This window comes from Mytilus galloprovincialis, chromosome 4 (assembly GCF_965363235.1).
Source record: "Mytilus galloprovincialis chromosome 4, xbMytGall1.hap1.1, whole genome shotgun sequence".
In the NCBI taxonomy this organism is placed as follows: Eukaryota; Metazoa; Mollusca; class Bivalvia; order Mytilida; family Mytilidae; genus Mytilus; species Mytilus galloprovincialis.
The window spans coordinates 37793581-37815860 of NC_134841.1; the positions used below are offsets into that span (position 1 = coordinate 37793581).

At 32.1% G+C, this 22280-nt stretch overlaps 1 protein-coding gene across 1 annotated transcript in view; it reads left to right on the forward strand.

Moving 5' to 3' along the window:
* The first annotated feature begins 7309 nt into the window (after positions 1-7309).
* The window catches only part of LOC143072063 (uncharacterized), a 46792-nt gene continuing 31821 nt past the window's right edge, over positions 7310-22280 (forward strand). Inside the window, exons 1-3 of the mRNA XM_076246846.1 lie at positions 7310-7713; positions 19738-19774; positions 21777-21932. Coding sequence (XP_076102961.1) covers positions 7627-7713; positions 19738-19774; positions 21777-21932 — 280 coding nt within the window. The 5' untranslated portion in view covers positions 7310-7626. The remainder of the gene's footprint in view (positions 7714-19737; positions 19775-21776; positions 21933-22280) is intronic.

Genomic DNA, 22280 nt, shown 5'->3' on the forward strand with positions numbered 1-22280 from the left:
TATTTTCTATTATTATTTTTGTTTCATTCATTAGGTGACATTGAACATTTCATTGTTATTTTTATTTGATCTTATGATATGATTTTTCACAATGTTTTATGATTGTTTTTATAACATCAAGAAAAATAAAAATTTTAAAATATCCTTTATTTTTTCTATTTCTTATTTTATTTTCTTTTATTTCAGGATGTTTTTTTTTTTTTTTTTTTTTGGGGGGGGGGGGGGTTTAAACTGTAATAGCAGTTTTAGGATTTACATAGATATACTATCAGTGGAAGAAGACCCTCCCCCCTCCCCGGCCTCCCACCTCGGATGTTCACTCCGGTTATTGCCAAAGAGATACCAGTATCTGTCAATAAAAACTCATCATTATCTAATACTTGATCGGTTAAGAACGAAACTTTACGACAATAGCGATGACTGCATCATGCAGCTTCCCATTGTGAACTCATAATTCTTTTCTATGTAGTAACATTCAACAAGTACCAGGATATGGAGTTAATATACCTCTCCATTGATAAGAATTTCCAGAGCCTGCAATCCTTTCATCATTTCCTAGCTTCAAGATTGTCACTGGTTACAAAGAAGCCACTGGACCAAGAGTTCCAAGTGACGAAGTTGAAAGCATCCTGTATAAAAAATTTACGGTCGACATCACGAGTATATATATATATTTTTCACAGTTGCTAATATGGACGCCGGAGATGTAACACAATCCAGTCTCCTTTTTCCGCCTAATTAGACTTATCACTAGGGCTGTACTTACATCAGCAACACGACTGGTACCACACGTGGAGCATAATTTGTATTGTTTACTCTTACAGAGCACCGAGACCCCATCCCTAAGTTTTTGATGGTGTTCGTGTTGGTCAGTCTTTTGTTTCTATGTTGTGATTTGTATACTGCTGATTCTTTTTTTGATTTTTTCCGTTTTTTTTTGTTTTTGCTTTTGCCATGGTTTGTCACACATGTAACATGTATAAGGGGAGCTAGCTCAGATAAAGGAATAACATCCCGAAAATAATACATGATTTTGTTTTGTATAGTAAAAAAATGACATGTTCGATGACCATACTTTTTTTCTGATATTTCATGAAAACAAACTATTAAAGCTTTCCTATCGTATTTAAAAACAAACTCTCTTATTATTTGTACAAAATTGGTTTTCCATGTATAACTCATACATAAAATGATCTGATAATTTTGCACACATGTATCGTGAAAAAATAAATCGTCGTGGTATACATGTACAATGTATCATATTGCTGAAAATAGAAGTAGATCCGTGTGCTATATGTATATATATATACCAGAGCCGAGAAACTGCGACACCGTAAGGCCGGATCAATTATTACTTGGAAGACAAGTGATTCTCTTTTTTTATATATATAAATATATAATGTATAGTAAGTAAAGATCATACCTCTATTACTGAATTTGCTATATTACAAATGAACATGATGCTCTTTCATATTGAATCTCCTTGAAATCAATATAGTGAGATTATTTTTTTTCAAAAATAGTGATGGCAAACTGGTATTAATATCTAATCTGTACTAATTAAGTTTATCATAGAAACAAGTTTTGAGTTGTCCATCAGCTTAGTAGTTTATTTCTAGAAACAGTTCTAGGTGTAAGGAAAACATGCTTTCTTTTTGTATCACTAACGAGGGTGGTAAATAGTTATTTTCGTTATTCACCGTGGTTCGTGAAATCGGTAAAAAGATCAACGTGCAAGCTATTTTTAGTTGTTCGTTGATCGTGAAATGGCAATTTTATTTCGCGTTCTTCCGTGCAGATACCCACTTTACGCCCCTCACTAAAATCAAGTTCATTTATACAAGTATGTGAGTGATATATTGATATTCATTGAGAAAAAAATATTATCACTTTCTTACTTTTGCTACAAATTTCTTTATTCTTGCCTTCTAGAAATATACGCATTGCAAATATTGCATGGGTTTTCATTGTCATGTTTTTTTCAAGGACACTGAGAGTCAATTCAACTTGACCATTTTGAAGTTGAAATATAAGCAAATCATGACGTTCTAATCGTTTTGAGGTGACCGGTTTTCTTTATCTGTAGTAATAAGATATAATTCAGCAAGCACATCAAATAATTTCCTACTTTTCTTTTAAACGGCCATGACGACTAACATTGACGGACACCAAGTGACGACAATAGTTCACGTACGCCTTCAGGCAGTCCAAAGTGATCTTTAAAGAATGAAAATATTAAAGGAAATACAAAAGTATAGACAACGCCAGGGAAATACACTCGCGCACACACATAGGCTAATACGCTTCCACGAGTAATGAAAAAGTCGGCTTGCATGCAGGAGTGCATATATCATCAAAGCTTTTTCGAATTCTGTCTGCCTGATGAAGAAATATCAATTCAAACAATTGTCGGCCTTTAAATATCAAAGAAATTTTGTCGATCAAAAGGCGCCAGCATTGGATTTTTTTTACAAATTGTGTTTTATTGAATCAGTGAAACCCTAAATAAAATTTTCCTGTCACGTATTTTTCAATACCAGGAAGAGCTCGGAATTGTCTGTTTTGTCGTGATTTATTGGTTAATCACAACAGTTCTTTAAACTACAGCTTCATCGTTAATAGTCTGAATTTATTACGAGAATCGCCTATTAACAATAGAACAGATGGAGATATTTATGATAAGCTTTTCTTTGAATAGTCAGTAAGACAATTTAAGAATAAAAATGGGGAAACAATAGTGTAACCTACAACACTAAAAATCCTGAACGCGTGTATCATGTTTATCAGTATTTCATGTTTCTCATTTGAAGTAACCAATATAAACATGAATGATAAAAATGTATCCAACGTTTAAAATTAATGTTATCTAATGCATGAAAAAAAAAACCCAGCTTATTCAAAACGTAAGCTAAGTCGGGTTTCCAGCGGCAGCGCGGTCAACAGTTCATTAGTTTGGGATTACTTTTGTAGGGATTACTTTTGTTTGGGATTACTTTTGTTTGGGATTACTTATGTAGGTCATATATATTTGGTATGCTGTTGCATTAGCACAAACAAATCCATGGAGATATTTGATTCATATTCAAGTTGGGCTAATACCTGTATATAAAAAGGAAAGTTATTTGAATTACCTCCCTTATCTAGCAAATAAATACATGTTCTGTATTTCTAATATCAGTTGTTATTTAAGGAATGACTGTAATATTTTTTCTGTCTATGAAGAAATAACATAAAAAATGTGGTGCACACTGAATAACGCGCGTAGCGGGTTATTTAACAGTGTGCACCACATTTTTTATGTTATTTCGAATAGACAGAAAAAAATATTACAGTCATTTCTTATAATTTAATTCTAAATTCAATTTTAAACCGTAGAAAACCTTGAAAAAACGTTGATGACGTCACGGTCACATGACTAAATTATGTCTATTGTCTGATAACAAAATAACGTCAGCCAATCAGAAGATGCTTTACATCAAAAATTAAATTATGATAAGATATTAAAACACATTATTTGCTTGAGTAAGATGGTAATGTGTATATTTTACTACGGATCTAGACTGATCGAGCTCTGTTTTTTCTTTCTTTCAAAGATCATGTCTTTTTGAGCCGAAGTCATCTTAAGGATGTACTTAGGTGAAATTTAATAAAAAAAAATCAAGAAATTAAAATTGATACTACAAGTCGAAAGAGCACCAGTTATGAAGAAAAAATAAGCTAAAAATATTGATAGGTCATGCAGCTCCTTTTCGAGATATTTGAATTTTAAAAAATGGCGGGAAAAGGCTGACTCGGACTTTTACCTTACATTTGCATTGGTATTATTTGGGTCTTAAATCGAAAGACCAAAAATCAAGAATCTGCTTCAATTTTGGAAAATAAGTCTTTTATGAAAAGAAACATGGGTATTATGGGGCAAAATATTTTACCCTGTGCCGTAGGAAAAAACAAGGAATCCGAACATTTGACACCAATTTCCAAAACCTCACCCAAGTGCATCCTTAACCTTTACAACAGAGTTAATCCGGACTATATTTGTTCAAAGGGCGTTTTTCAATAAAAACACGTGTACTTTCTTGTCCCAGCCACTTTTTAAAAAATGTGCTTGATCTTTGCAAGTAATTTTTTTGTGCAGTCAGTACATTGAATTAGATTTAACTTTTTTAACCATGACACGGTTTATTTTTTAGAGGGATTGATAAGATATTGATTCAACATTCATACTCTAAAATATCGTAAAAAAATGTAGAAATAAATGTTTTTTTTACTTAATATAAGTTAATTAATAATTCAAAAGTATGTTTAGAGCCAACATATTTTAATAAACAGATTTTAACATAGGATTTTTAATTTCAAAAGGTGTGTCTCTGGCAAAATGTCCACTACGAAACGAAGTCATTAAAATTTGTTAATAAACAGTTTTATAAAATCAATGTAAATTTTGTTTGCAAGAGATATAAATATTAAAAGGTCTTACAAAATAAGTGATGTTTTTTATAACGGCAATTAAATTGTTGGTAAGAAAAATTGAGCACATCAAATGGACCAAGTGATACCGTATTTTTTGTTAACGTCCACTACGACACGGATCAAATCTCCTTCAGTCATTGTCAGTATTGGTTTTAAAATTATGAAAAAAAAATATCAGTGTACAGCTTATTACATGCTTTGATGAATACAATCAGTCTTGTTACTATTGCAATATAGGGATTGTGGGAAAAAAAATAAAACATGCCTTTGTTAGTCTTGTATTATTTTAATTTTAGTTTCTTGTGTACAATTTGGAAATTAGTATGGCGTTCATTATCACTGAACTAGTATATATTTGTTTAGGGGCCAGTTGAAGGACGCCTCCGGGTGCGGGAATTTCTCGCTACATTGAAGACCTGTTGGTGACCTTCTGCTGTTGTTTTTTTCTATGGTCGGGTTGTTGTCTCTTTGGCACATTCCCCATTTCCATTCTCAATTTTATAGTCTTTTTTACTCTTTTTTTCAATTATATTCGTGCAAAACAAATAACAAGGGTTAGTTTCATGTAATTTTTATTTTGTTTTTATTAACATAGAATAGGGTTGATGTCAACTACGAAACTTTTTGTCCACTACGAAACGGTTTTGTCAACTACGAAACGCATCAAAATGTCCACTACGTAACATGAGTTGTACCTTCATGCGTGAAGTACTGTCTAATCTTTATCGATAAAAATGGTTCTCCAATTCAGAAAAAAATGAGATTTTTCTAGTATATTTAGTAAACAAACTGGAATGTCTATAGGAATCATTTAAAATTGCAAAAAAATAAGTGTGTATAGAAGCAGTTTCGTAGGGGACTTTTACGAAACAGTACACAAATTATGAAAATAATATCACTTTAAAGAGTATTTAAGATTGCACATTTTGTTTACAAACAGGTCTATAATAGAGGTATTCAAAACAACTCTTGAAATTAAATTTTAGACAAGTAGATTTTCCATATTTGTAGGTCTGAAAGTTATGCTTTTATTGAAAAACGCCCTTAAAAGGCGATCATGTTGTTTTGCTCTATTTTCATATGTGCATTACCGTTTACTTTATTTGTTGTTTATGCATTTAGTAGTGCCTTAGCTACAGCTAGACAAGAAATAATAACAAATCTTCTATTTCATAATGCCTAATTATACAGGATTTTGACTGACGCAATGAGCCAATTCTTGACAAGAGACAATTGACACAGAAATTATCAAATATAGGTCACCGTACGGACTTCCACAATGAGTAAAACCCATATCGCATAGTCAGCTATAAAATTACCCTAAATGCAAAATTTAAAAAAAAATCAAACGAGAAAACTAACGGTCAGATTTATGTACAAAATAAAGAACGAAAAACATATATGATATAAGAGGGTGGTAAAGGGTTATTTTCGTGCAACGTGATCGCCGTTTTTTATTTCACGTTCAACGTGTTTTTACTTTTTTATTTGACGTTCAGTCGTGCAAGACGGGTGCCTCGTTCAACGTGTTCTGCTTATTTAATTTTACGTGCATCGTGATTTTCAAAGTCTTATTTTGCGTGCTCGGTATTTTTCAAATAAAATTCAAACACTAGTAGGCAGGGATCGTCAAGAAATACTTTTTTAAAAGCCGTAAACCAATTATATCATAAATGTGTATACTAAATTGGGAATATCAAGTAAAACAAATAGTTAATATATACAAGATGGCAGTGACTCAGTCACAAAAGGTTCAAATTAAAGTATTTATTTTTCGTGCAACGTTCATTACAGAAATTATTTCACGTTCAATGTGAAATTATGTCTTATTTCACGTTTTTTTCGTGCAAGCACCCCCCTTTACCACCCTCATATAACGGTACAGTAAGAAACGACATCCACTTAATTACATGTCCCTGACTTAGGAAAGGCACGCACAGAATGTCGAGGGGTTAAACTAGTATGAAGGCGCGCAAACCTTCCACTAACCTAGGATAGTAGTGTAACAGTACAATAAAAACATTAAACTTCGAAAAAAGATTAAAAAGGGCTTACAATGTATAACCCATCAGATGGATACAAAGCAGAATGCATGATATAACAAAAACACAGAGTGGACGTGGCTAGGTAGGCTACGTGTATATCACCACAACAAAAAGACACTAAGTACACATATATGATAGTACTCAAAGTTACTGATATCTAGTTTAAAGTAGTGTTTTAAATAACAACTAATAAAAAAAAATCATAATTTAAGATAAATTATCAATCAGTACACATCCAACATCCAATGGATTTAGTGTAAAGACGCCATAAACACTCCCAGAAAAAAACATGACCTTGTGCAACGCCAAGCCCAGATACAGGTATCGATATATTGGATCATATTGTAGAGCCATGAATGTGAATATGTATATATAACAATAATACATGATAGGTCAAAATTAAAGGGATTTCAGTAGTAACAGAATAAGCAGGCATGTTGTTTTCAAAAACAATCATGGTATAGCCAGCTACCACAGTGACTTTTCTGTTACAATAAAAGTTGAGACGCGGGAACAGTTAAATCAAGAATACAAAGCTTTAACAAAAGGCATGACTTTGCCACCGTCCCCTTCCCCCAACCCCTTTTTATGAAAATTTCAGGATCCACCACTGGTCAGTGCTCCACCTAGATCAATGTTTCCTTCTCCTGTATTAATACACGCAGCCCTGACACGTAGTGCCTCAATCATATCAAATGAACACATCCGTCTCCGACTAAAATTTAAAAAAAATTAGTAACATAGGTTTTATAACAACACGTGTGTCATTTTGTTGAACAGGAAACATATCAACATCGTTTATTATAAACTTTTACTATTGAAAACAAATATGGTAAATATTGATTTGATCAGATACGACAATATCGTCTTATACCTTTCAGTAATAACTATCTAAACACCTGTGACTTGATTTCTGTTGCGTACTGGATTATGACCTTGTTAAGATAACACCTAGTTATTTGTCACATCAATACACAGTTATTGCTGAGATGTCGCTGTTGATAATGATTTACAAATTATCTCAAAATCAATTTACGGGAAAGACTTTCTGATTTTAGTGTTGCAATTTTAATTCTTTACTGGAAGTCACAAAAAGAGGACAATATGAAATATGTGCTTTCCGAGATATTTTCTTTGGATTATATTTTTCTCAAGTCTCGCAGGAGAAAAAAATAATATGGTAACATGCAGTTCTAAGGTACGTTTGTTATTGTTTTTTTTTTAAAGGACTCCGTGAATATTCGTCTTTTTTAATAACTTTCATATAGATGTATATAATATGTTTATTTTCTTTTTATCTTCAAAAGTACTGTACGTTTTAACAATAATTTGTGATTTTTTTTTTTACAAGATACTTTTTAGGAGGGATTTGTTTTGGGGGGGAGGGGGCATGAAAGAGAACGGCATTCCTCGTCATAGACTACCATATTTAACTACATAACCTTATTTTATCTTCTATTGTAAATAACTGATATCCGTGACATTGAAGTTTAAATTTTTAAAGTTTAAATAAGTCAAGGTGGAGGAAATATCCCATTCCTTTTTTGACCGATTTAGATAGTCATGTTTGCGTAAATAAATATTAACTCATAAATTACAAAATGCACTTAATGTGCATCAAATTATCTTGGCCGGTATTTTGTATACATTTTGTATTGATTTGTCAACTGAACTCTTAGTACTTTACTTGTTATTATAAATTATTTAGTTATAAGTAAGATATACTTGTTATTCAGTAAACTTATTGTTTGTTTTGACAACTTACTTATTTTAACATTTACTGTTCGATTTCTATCCATCAACTATTGCTACTTTATTTTGTTAATGTATTTGGTTAGTAGATCATTATCAAATAAAATGTTTATATTAACCAAAAAGTGATGGTATTTTAAATTGTATTTGATCAGTAGAAAATAGGGCTTTCGTATATATATGACCAAAATAATATAGCATCAAGTGGTCTTTGCATATATATATTCTCAGTAACTTAACATCTACATTAACTTATATAATACTGTATAATAGTAAATACCATATTTTTATATTTTTTGTATATAATTTGAAAATTATTAACACCTCAACGATGGAAGGTTTATTACCTCTTTACCCCCCTTTTCCCCCTAACCTAAAGTAAATAAACAGAATAGAAACCATTTAATTCAGAAACGATCATCTAGAATGATAGTGGCTCAAGTATGAATTTTCTTGGACAGGGAGCTTATTCACAAATCATCCGTCCCAGGATTCATTAATAACAGTTGTCTTTTTATGATATTGTCTTGTTGTCTGGTATGTCTTGGACCATATTAAACCCTTTTTTTTCTCTCTTCAAATTTGCAATTATGAGGAAAAATTGTCCAAAGATGATCGTCTAAATTTGTACATGTCAAGAATGAAGAAAACATAAATTATTAAAAGTTGCAAAAAAACATTGAATTCTTTAAAAACTCGCAAATAGCATCAATACAGGAACGAAGTGAGGAACATGATATCAAACTTTTTGTTTGTAGTACAATGAAAACATTTTGTATTGATCTTTGTTATTAAATTCAGCCCTAGTGTCCCATTTAAAAGTCGTAATCATAAAATTGAGGCGGGAATTCGTATGTGTTGTAAAATTAGTCTATGTGATTTTCAGTTGATTTTGTTTGTCTAGCACAAAGAAATATTACGGACACGTGGTTTCAAATTGTTCTCTGTTGTATATTAAAAGTGTCTTGATATTATATTTATTATGCTATAAAGCATGTTAATGATTTTGCATTTTCATTTATTTATTCAGCAAATATTCAATTTGGTTCCTTATATTATTATTTATTTGTGTAAATTTTGGTAATGGTGTTATATTTTGTTGGGGGTATGGGGGAGGATGTATTGGAGAGCTCGGCTTACATAAAAGATTATATTTTTTTCTTTTTTAATTTAAAAATTCAAGTTTCCTGATAATCTCTCTGCATGCACAGTTATGTTAAAGAAAAGCATCTAGCAACGATATTTTTTTTTATTGTTACAAGATTTGAAAAGGAGTAATGCAATTCGAAAGGATGTGATTCCAAATGATTAAATCCTCAATTCTCTCAGAACAATTTAGATTTAAAACAGCCCCCATCAATATCTTAATTTGGAATTAGTTATGACCTAAACATTGACCTGAAACACGAATTTCAAAAGGATGTGATTCCCATTTTGAAAGTTTCCTGAAAGACTCTCAGACCTACGTATTTTGAAGCAAGGTACACAACAAAAATAAATCGGGGCCACATTTTAACCAAAGCTTTTATGTGAAACAAATTGATTTCAAATGATGTGATTTTGGTGGTGTAAAGACATTTTGTTTTGAAGACTTGGTAACAGAATCATGTTTCAACTATTACTTGCTTAAAAAAAAAGCTACTTCAAGTAAAATTGGTACTTGTATGATTAAACAACACTGAAGGAGGTTATTGCATAAAATCCAAGAAACTGAAAAATCGCTTTTTAATAGATACAACTATATCGGGATATAATAATAATATAAATCAAAAAGTTTTGCTTTATTACTTGGTTTGTTCATAACAAAACAGCACAACAGCTCACTTTGTGCATGGCATCTTTCTTTCCTTTTTTTACTGTAAGACTTAAACGAAGCTTTCACATGCACCTACTCATTATTAGTTCACTTCATTTTCAAAATATACTTGTATTAATATAAATATACAGTTGTTGTAGTCTGTTTATATAGTTCATACCTGTTTCTCGTTTCTCGTTTTTATATAGATTAGACCGTTTGTTTTCCCGTTCGAATGGTTTTACATTAGTAATTTTTGGGGCCCTTTATAGCTTGCTGTTCGATTTGAGCCAAGGCTCCGTGTTGAAGGCCGTACCTTGACCTATAATGGTTTACTTTTATATATTGTTATTTGGATGGAGAGTTGTCTCATTGACACGCATACCACATTTTCCTATATCTATATAATATATATGGCTCTAACAATTCCATAATTAAAATGAGAAACGGAAATCCAAGCTCAATGATCAGTTTTAGTGTGTAGTTTAGTTATCAACTTAAACGCAAAAATATGAAACATGTTTAAGTTAGATAGTTACCACTTTTTAGAGGGCATTTTCTTTGCTACAATTATCTTAACCAGGTAGAGCCGATTTCATCAAACACTTTATTTTTGTAGAACATTATGTACAGCGATTTCAATGAGCTGAACCGTTAAGTCATTGTTAGGTAAGGTATACTAACCTCTTGTCGAAGTAGCCTAGTCCTACAGACATATAAATTAGATATCTGTTGGACTAGTCTACTCTTAAAGCAGTGGCGGATCCAGGGGGGGGGGGGTTCCGGGGGTGCGCACCCCCCCTTTATTTTTGCCGATCAATGCATTTGTATCGGGACATATGTTTTGCACCCCCCCCCCTGCACCCCCCCCCCCTTTGCCCTGGGTTAGCACCCCCCCTTTCGAAAATTCCTGCATCCGCCCCTGTAAAGGAGGGTAGTTTTCCTGACCTAACAATGACTTCACGGTTCAGCTAGCAAGCAAGCTAACCAAAAGATATTACCATTGCCTACACATTCATTGAAATCGGCTGTAATGGGCTCAAATTTTTATTTTTCACATTGACGGAAGTCTCAAAAATAAAACAGAATTTCTAAAAAAAAAATCATTACTGAAACGATTTTTGTCCCCATTTGATACAACAAAACTATTTTTTATGTCTAAAAACTCATGTAAAGTTAATGATTGAAAGCATCTGTGTTTTTTTTTTTTTTAATAAAATTACCCCTAGATATATATTCACAAGGATAGAATTTAATTATGTAAAAAATCCGCTTTGAGTTATATTATTTTTTGGTGTGAAATTTTGAATTTCTTTTGTATATAAGTATGCTAGATGAGATGTCTTATTATCAAGGATTTGTATAGTAAACAAATCCTTGCTTTTATATTGAAGGAATATGACGAAACTATGTAATCTAGAATTGTTATCAAGACCTAAATTTTTCCGTCTGTATGTACTCTTGAATTACTGATCTGCTGACTGACATTTTCGAAGATTATAGTAACTGTTATGAAACTGGTGACAAAAATTCGTCGCCCGTGCAAGTGAAACTCTTCGATGCTTGGTATTTTCGACAAGAGTGCTATTTGCTATAACATCAAAATAAGGAGATATGTGCTTTCGAGACAACTATCAACCAAAAACTAAAGAAAAATGGTGTAATAATAAAGTCAGCATACGTCATTAACAAACAAAATACCAAAAACCCATACTGTATAGAAGTTGGGAAAATAATGTAAAACAATTTAAATAGAAAACTAATGGTTTGATTAAAGCTTTCAGTATATTTATTATTTATTTAGAAAACTCAGTTGTTGTAATTGCGTTCAGTCGTAAAAGAAATGTGATGCGACTAATTTATTATAAACATTGAATTAATATTTTATATAAACGATCGACAAATATATGTTAACTGTAAAACACAAATCGGATGTAATGTAGTCTTTGAAATTTACTATTCATAAATCGATATTACAGCCGATTGCATTGAGTGTGTAGGGAGAGGTAGAATCCTTGGTTAGCTTTCTTTTTAGCTGAACATTGAAGTCATTATTAGGTAAGGTAAGAAGAAGTCTAATCTTACAGACAGATAGATTGGTTATCTGTCGGACTAGTCTACTCTTAAAGGGGGTAGTTTACCTAACCTAATAATGACTTTACGTTTCAGCTAACAAATAGAGCGATGCTCTGAATAGTAATGTCAGCCAGTCAGGATCTACAAATAAGATATTATATCCTTCTCTCTGTATCCAGTCTGTATGTTACACAGTGCATGATCCGATCGCGGATATATGCGCACATACCCTATGTTATCTGTGTCTTCTGAGATAGGAGTTACTGCTCTTGATTTTTTTTATACAGTCGCAATAGCAATTACAGCTAGAGAAAAGTTGTAAACAGTAAGTTGTAAAGGATGTTATCTGTTAGATTTTCAGATAAGATGAAAGTGACTGCAATCGCCAATGGACTCATTATAGGCGTCAATGTCCTTATACGATTATTTTTGACGTCTTTACCAAATATCCTGAACACTTTTTAATACTGAAATAGTAGCCTGAAGCTTGAATAGCAAATCTGATACAAAATTTTTAAATAGGTTAATCTGAATGAAATTATCGATCACAACGTTTACCTACTTTTTTTTTTTTTTATTATTTTTAATCTTTATCTTATTTTTATCTTTCAAAATATTATGGGTATCCAGAAACTTGGTTATTAAAGAGAAATTTATCACCAATACAAGATTTTGACGCACACAAATTCTTTTGAACACAACAATAAAAAAAAAAATGCAGTGCATGCTAAAAATTAGCTTTTATATGCAAAAATAAGAATATGTGGTATGGTTACAAATGACACAGAAGTTAACAGCTATAGATCACCGTTAGAAATTGGCACAAAGAAATGAATGAATTATAAAAGGAATTTCTTAACTGTTAGAAAAATAAAGGATATCGGCTATCCATTCATGCCACACAAAAAAAAAACAAGTACAAACACAGCAAAGGAACAGCGCTTTTATTGCAGTTTAAATATCAGTTTGTTTTTATCTATTTAAGGAATAACTGTTATATTTTTTCTGTCTATGAAGAAATAACATTAAAAATTTTTTGTTATTTAACAGTGTGCACCACATTTTTTATGTTATTTCGAATAGACAGAAAAAATATTACAGTCATTTCTTATAATTTAATTCTAAATTCCATTTTAAACCGTAAAAAAACATGAAAAAACGTTGATGACGTCACGGTCACATGACTTAATTATGTTTATGGGCTGATAACAAAATAACGTCAGCCAATCAGAAAACGCGTTACATCCAAAATTAAATTATTGATTAATGAATGTTGGTTGTATGTAAGGTCCATGGCATCTCGAATAAACAATAAGCATAAAAACAGCAACATCATGCTGACATTAAAAGTAAATATTTACCTTGCTTGCGTTCAAAATTTTCGATGGTTGTACTGTATTATAATGGATTTTTTTTAACTTAAATCATTTTCAAAGGTTTGATAGCAATCGTTACAAGATATCCTTTCAAGCGTAAATTAGGCTTAATGGTTCTGAGAAAAAGTCATTGTTTTACTCCAGACATATCGGCACCGGTGCTATAGGATAATCGTTTCATGTAATTCTGGCATTGGCAGAAGCAAGTATCTGTAAAGTAAGACTATACAAATCCTTGGCAGATCAATAATACCTGTTTTAAAAGAAAAAATCTCTGAAGAATTGAGATACATATCAACATTTAAAAACAAATGATAAATGCTGCTAAAAATGTCGATTTATTATTCTGCGCGGCGATTAAACTGAGTATTTTATAAAAAAAAATAAAAAAAATACTATATAGATTATCATAGGCCTTCAGGTTCATCGAAACATAATATCAATATTCTATATCAAAAGTCAACGGCTCTTCATCTATATGACACATTGCTTATATTTAAGCATACATATGACTGTATCATCACATCCGTTGACCTGATTTTTTTTATATAAAACACAGCAGTTGGATTGTCGCCACGAATTACGTGAGAGAAACAGTTGAAACGATAAGGGCTAATCCGAGGGAAAGTTAGTTTCATTTTGATTGATCGATCCGAGTTCTGGGGCGTAGCTCCATATACGCTGTCACGCCATGGCGTGCACATCGCGGGGTCTAAAAAAATAATTTACGCCGAAAAATAAAATAAAAATACAAACGACTAAAAAATATTAAATTTAACTTAACCAATCAAAGTAGAAAACGATACAGTATAACTATTTTAATAACGTCACAATAATATTTCCGTCTGTAAAATCAACCCTGACCGAAATCGTTTTTAATTTATTTGCTATAATTTTCTTCTGGTACTCGACGTAAACAGTAGCATATAAAACATGAACAGTTCAAAGCGTGACAACCCTAAAGGGCAAACGTTAGACATTTTTTTTTCTCACAAAAACGCCTACCAACAGTGATAGTCATACAGAAACACAACCAGCAACAAATCAGGACAATTTAGACCCCTGAAACGTCAAAAATTGACGATGATTGATTGAACTTAGCTGCTACATCAGTGTCATGTCAAAGCCAGTACAAAAAAATCTGGGACCATCTTATCCAGATATTTCTTTGTTGAAAGATTCGAAATCCTTAGGAAAAGATATAAAGTTACAACTTTTGACCGACAAATGGAAAGATGTCCACACCTTCAAATTTCCGACAAGGTATATTAACTCCATTTCAATTAAAAAAATATATAATGCGCGTCGTTGAACTAACAGGGCTGCAGGGGTTGTACCCACGTTTTTGTTTAGATAAGGGTTGTAAATTTCGTACATTATTTTGACAAAAAAATGACCAATTGACTTTTGTTCCATTTTTATCTCTTAACTTTGGATCCGACACTGAACAATTTAATGAATTACAGTAAACATTTTCAATGAGTTTGACTGTCCCTTTGGTATCTTTCGCCCCTCTTTTATATGTAAATTACGATAACGGTAAATACAAATCTGAATTCCCTCTTTAAATTATTGTTTTGAAAGGCTACTTCATATTGTTCTGTTTTGACACCTTCCTGTCGAAATATTAAGGCGTCAATGCATTAAAAATAAAATAAAATAGCCTTTCAAGACTTCATCAAGTTCTGCAGTACTAGTCCGTAACTGAAATGTTGCGTTCCGAGCAAAATGATAATGTTTGGAACGAGCTATACCAAACCACTCTAGATATAGCAGAGCTTTTTGGTATAGATGAAAATGTTCCTAGGTGGTGTGGAAGACAAACCTCGAGTGCTAACCATCCAGCCGAAACCCCTAAGGATTACTGGCGAATTTCTCTCTACTGAAAATGTATCCGTTTCTGGGTCATATGATCACGGAACTTGATTCTCGACTTCTGAATTCAGAAAACCGTTTTCATGCACAATGTCTTCTTCCGTGGTCGAACAAATAACTAATGACCAATTGACCAATACTGTGTGCCCTTTGTTTAGTGCTACAGCTGAAAGGTCGTTTAGCGTACTGAAACGTTTGAAAACGTACATGTATACATCCGTTCCACAATGAGAAATGACAGATTATCGGCTTTGGGTTCCACCGTGATTTTGAGGTCAATTTAGACAAGGCCATGGACGTTTTTGTTGCAGCTAAAAATACGAAGGGCAGATTTTTGGAAAAAATATTCAGGATGTTTCTCAATAAAAAAAAATGATCAAATACAGTCTTAATAATTTGCTAATCAAACCAATTTTAGGCCCTCAGAACGCACCATTTTGCGTCTAGCCAAAAAACAAATCGGGGGGGGGGGGAATCCCCCCAAAGCCCTCCTGGTTGGCGTGCACTTCACAGGGACCCAGCTACGCCCCAGGAGTTTATACAAAAATGATAAACCTAATCAACTTGACAAGACTAAGGAGCTATGTCATCTCTTGTGTCCAATTCTGTATATATATGATTCCAGGAACTATTGTCTTTTTATGGTATGGTCGGATATGTGTATAAGCCATAACAGTTTTTATAGATTTACATGAAGGTTAGATTCAAGTCAAAGTCATACCGTTTTTTATATGTCAAACTTGGTGGCCTTCGGCTGATTTCTGCCCATTGATCGGGTTTTTGTCTCTTTCACACATTTCCTGTTTCCATTCGCAATTTCGTTGCATGGTCATCCGTCTTTTTACATTTTAAGAAAACACGAAATAACGAATCATTACAAATAAACCAAATAAACTCGAATATTGGATTCAGTCAACAACTGTTGAAGAATACAATATTAAACTTTTTGTTTGAAAAATGGAAACATTTTGTATTGATTTGTTTGTTGTAAATTGAGTATTAGTGAAAGTGAAAACCATTTGATTTAGTATGGCTAGCACTCAAACATTATTACAACACAATCTCTGTTGCTATTCCCTTACATTTGCCAATATTGAATAACATCAGTTTAAATCGCGTGGTTTTATTCATTTGGGATGTTTAATTACGCAGCAACGTTAAATTTCTTAACCTACGTCATTTTTGAAATGGTAAAATTGTAAAAACGGTTTTGTCTAAGTTTTTAATTGTATAAATATAGTTAAATAAGAAGATATTGGAATGATTCATTTTACACCATAATTATACTGATGATCGAATGATATCTGTTATCCGAAATATTTATAGATTGTTACATTTAATCTTTCCTAGTTGGACATCTTGATATTGGTGTTGTTTTGTACACTTTTTGGCGTTAAATATATTTATAGCTCAAACAATTTAATTAATTAAATGCAATCTTTACGTTTCATTAACATTCCCTGATACGTAGGCTTTTTTCATCGCCACTAACTCAAACGTGTGTGAATAAAATAAATCTTTTTTGTTTATTCTTATTCTTGTGTGATGTATTTACTCAACAAAACAAACCGAAAGAATCGAGTTATGCAACGACAGATATACAAGTCCAGTGGTTGTCATTTGTTGCATTGGTTCATAAGTGTTCCTCGTTTGTCGGTTTTTTTTTGTTTTTTTTTGTTTTTTTTATAGATTAGACCAATGGTTTTCCTGTTTGAATGGTTTTACACATGTCATTTTAGTGGCCTTTTATACCACAAGTCTTTCTCCACACACCTTATTTTGGTAGAATATAAATGCTATTTACAGTGTCATAATGTTTTCAAAACATTTTTTTTTTTATTTTTATTTTATATTTTTCCAACAATTAAAACATATACATGACATGTATGTACATATAATATAATACATGTAAGATATATACAATGTCATTATTATAAATACATCATAGTTGGAAATATTTGACATTTTTTATAGAATAGATCAAATAAAAAAGTAATTTATTTAACATATTTTAATTTATGATATAAAAAATAATATATCGTAAACTATACCTAATAACTCGACAACAGTTTATGGTTGAAATAATGTGTGTTTCTAAACTAAAAATTCCCCCAAGTCATATATTGAAAAGAATATAGATGTTAATTGAAGTGTGTAATCTCAATGCTTTGTTGATATTACCTCGCAATTATGTTCTTCAATGTTAATTTGTTGATATTTCCGCATAATTCTGTTCTTCAATGCAAATTTGTTGATTTTACCTCTCAATTATGTTATTTGGTGCAAATCTGTTAATGTTACTTCGAAATTGTGTTCTTATTCAGTTGTTATACCTCGCAAAAGTGTTCTTCAAAGGTAACATGTAGCATGATCGACAAAGCATTTTACTCAAGTCTTACTGGAGTGTGTCTTTAAATTGAAGTTATGTGCTTTTTATTTGTTCAAGTACCTATATTTTGTGTCCTGAATTGATAAACCATATATATATATACTACTTCATCATTTCTTTATTACTAAACTTTAAATTGAAAAAGCATACCAAATTGAATATCTATATTTAACGTTTATAACAGAGTCGTTATCTTGATGAAGTAAAAAACAAATTTTACAAAACTGGTTTTTATACTTGCATATTTTAAGTGTTGGTTTCCAGTTCGTTTGGTTAAAAAAAAACAACAACTGATAATTTTAAAAACATACTATATGACATCCGCACAAACAACACATGTTTCCTTAAGTTTACAAATATTTTTCATTTTTTACTTTCAAGTGTTTCTATATCTATACTGTTTCCTCTAGAATTGTTGATTTTTAACTAAAATCACGACTCTTTTCAATTGTGTCATTTTCTGTTTGTACTTAATAAGTATTGCCTAGACTACACCAACTCATTTTGTTCGCTTTTTCTTGCTATTTGCTACGAACAACGTGATGTCCCAATCTAACTCTAAAGGAGTCCAAAAGGAATGAAAAAGGGGTAGCTCGGATCTATTAATAGCATGGATGAGTAGTTGTACCAGGTGCCCACACCTTATAATATGTTTTTAATTTAAAAAAAAGATGTTTATATAATAGTATGATATATGTATTTGCCATATCAGTCTCACAAGATCAGATATTTTTTGTATTTATCATATAACTTGATCATATTTGACATATTTCAATAGGTATGAAGCTTTGAAAAGATGCGGTTCGTTCGTTTAACAACATTAAATATTTACATATTATAAGCCTTATCAGATATATATTGAATAATCAAGTCCTCGTTCGATCCAAAAAACAAGAGTAGTTTACGGCGTAAATCATTTTGAAATTGTTTGTTGGAATGAGAGACGACATCACTGAGTAGAAATAAATTACTCAGAAGATGTTATGTGATTGTTAATGAGACAATTCAGTGGCGGATCCAGAGGGGGGGTTCCGGGGGTCCGCACCCCCCCTTTATTTTGGCCGATCAATGCATTTGAATCGGGACATATGTTTGCACCCCCCCCTGCACCCCCCCTTTGCCCTGGGCTAGCACCCCCCCTTTCGAAAATTCCTGCATCCGCCACTGCAATTCTCCGCCAGAGACCAAATGACATAGACGCTAATAATTGTAGATGCCCATACGACAATCAACAGTGAGCAAAACCCATTCCACATAGTCAGCTATAAAAGGCCCTGCAATGACGAATGTAAAACAATTCTAACGAGAAAAGTAACGGTCTGATGTATGTACAAAACCAAAAACGAAAATATACAGCAACAAACGACATCCACTGAATCAAAGACCCTTGACTTTGGATAGACACATTCAGAATTTACCGGGGTTAAACAAGTTCGCTGGCACCAAACCATCACCTACCCTGGGACAGTGGTGAGCATTACAACATGAGGAACACACTCTTAACAATCAATAGTTCATAATGATATAGGAATAGATTTGTTTTGCATATATATAGCAGATACTAAGTACAATCAAGGCAATATAAACTAGGTCAGTGTCTATATCTTGTGTATAAGTTAGTTGAACATTAATGTTAGTCTGATTTCCATCACCAGTAACATCTGGCCGCTACAATTATCCAATAGTGCTGAAAGTGGCGTTAAACAATCAATCAAACAATCTTTAAGGTTGGAACTTACCACATGTAAACCTCGCTATTTTACTGAATGGGAATTTACTGTTTATATGAACAGACTTTCCTGGAATCGACAGTATTGTTTTATACGAAAAAAAAACGAAATTACAAAAAGACTCGAGAAAATGAACTTAAAGGTTTTCACTGCACGTTTTCAAAGATTTGATGATTTATTATCAGCAAAACATATACATGTTTTAAATGATTATTTTCTTTACTTTCAGAATCGATTATCGTGCTCATTACATACGTATGAACCAGGTAAGATAGTATTTCAGATTTGTTCACACACACAGTGGTTCGTATCGTATAGTTTTATTTCCAAAGATATGCCATCTTCATTTATCAGTTGTGTATCCTTTTCCTTTACTTCGAAAATGAGACAAACGATGCCAAAGGTACATTTAAAACAATTTCAAAGAAAAACACGATAGAAAAAATAAAAAACGACAAACAAGTTTACAAAACTTTATAATAAAAATACGAAATTCATTAACCAGGGTGTTCGCAGGTGCTTCAGAAGGGTAAGCAGGTCCTTGTCCACTATTTGCAAACGTCGTGTAGTACATTTCTACCGAGGATGGGATCGTGACTACAACAACTGCATTACAACCATTTTCATCAGAGACACATACATTCCATAACGGTCAATTTGCGTTCTTTTAGTCCGTGAAGTTGTGAAGTGATGTTTTCTGTGGATGCTCGATTGTGTAGTGATTCACGCAACCCACTTACGCCCCTTGTATCTCTATTTTGAGATTAACATCAATACAAAAGAGTATTATTTCATCTTACTCATTTTAAAAAGCCGTACAGTGAGTGACATTTAGTTGCATGTTGATAACTTTGCACTTGTATTTTTTTTCTTTTGGTGTATAGCTGTTACATAGGCAAGCTTAACACATGTTATCATGTAGTAAATTATATACAAGTAGTCCGTTACTAGGGCAATGAACTCTGTGTATACTTACGTGAAGACTGAGTGTAGGCACCAGTGAGAACATGCTTGCACTTGAACCTGATGTTCAGTAGTTGTCAGTTGTTGATGTGGTTCATAAGTGTTTCTCGTTTCTCGTTTATTATATATATATATATATATATCACTGTTGGTTTTCCCGTTTGAATGGTTTTACACTAGTCATTTTTGGGGCCCTTCAAAGCTTGCTGTGCGGTGTGAGCCAAGGCTCCATATGTTGAAGATCGTACTTTGACGCATATCAGTTTATGTTTTACAAATTGTGACTTGGATGAAGAGTTGTCTCATTGGCACTCATGCCACATCTTCCTATTGTAATACAAAAATATTTATACCAATGCTAAGGTGTTTGTTTTTTTGCTTCTGCGTGGGTATGTCGTCCTTAAGTCTATAAAAAATAGACCAAAAATTACAATATGATTCATGATATGTTTGGGTAATTATTATATTATATATATATATATTTTAAAGTATTGAAATGTTTGGGTAATACCATTTAAAATATCATAACGATATGCATGATTTACATAGAAATGGGGATGTCAAAAGCTCAATGAACCGGACATCAAATTATTTAAATGTTATTTCATAAGATTTGTATTCTATATAGCTATATTTGGAAGTATAATGATATGTTTAAATATTTCTTTAACGATAATATTATTCAGAAGCTTAATTGAAGAGCTTAAAATGATTCAAAACCCATTTTTTATATTCAATGGATGATCATAGACACAATTTCGGATAAATGAGCCTTGAAAATGATTAATGTATTTGGTTATGAATTATTATTATTTTACAGACTTAGTTATGAATTATTCGTATTTTGTAGACTTACTTATGAGTCATTCATCATGATATTTTATAGTCTTAGTTATGAATTATTCATATTTTGTAGACTTACTTATGAGTCATTCATCATGATATTTTATAGTCTTAGTTATGAATTATTCATATTTTGTAGACTTACTTATGAATCATTCATCATGATATTTTATAGACTTAGTTATGGATTATTCATTTATTTTAGACTTAGTTATGACAGACTTGGTTATGGATTATTCATATTTTATAGTCTTGATTATTTCATAAAAATATAACGATTAAAACAGCCCTGGTCCTCGGTCAGTAATAATGGCCTCGTATTTCTGTAATGGCCCTCAGCGTTTCCTCGGGCCATTACAGACTTCCTCGACCATTATTACAGACCTTGGACATATAACAGGGCCATTATAAAAAAACACCCATTCATTAATACTATAATTATGGATTATTCATATTTTGTAGAGTGTGATCCACAGTATATGTCTTCAGAATATCCATTATTATTTGGAGGAGCAAATTCAGAAGCACCAGCTGATTTTCCTTTGAACTTTAGGTCAAAGGTTATTTCCAAAGATGGTACAGTCGGTATCATGCTCATATGGCAGCAGTATTTCAGAAGTAAGTAACACTATATCATTTTAAAGATATCATGCCCACATGGAAGTTATTTTGTGTAAATCTCTTCAATTATTAATTGCATGTATTGAATTTTTCTAAAAAATAAACTGTAGACACATTAGCTTGCTGCATTTACCCCATTTGATGAATGTGCTTGTAACTATATACCTGCTGTATTCGTTACAACTTCGATTTTAGTCGTAAACATTTAGAAATACAATAATTTATACAAAGAAATGATTAAAGCTACTGCTCTTTTTCTTTTTTTTTTTTTTAGTTCAATGGTGATATTTTAGTGTCATTATTTAGATAAAGTATATATACGACCAGTAATTTCAAATTACTTGA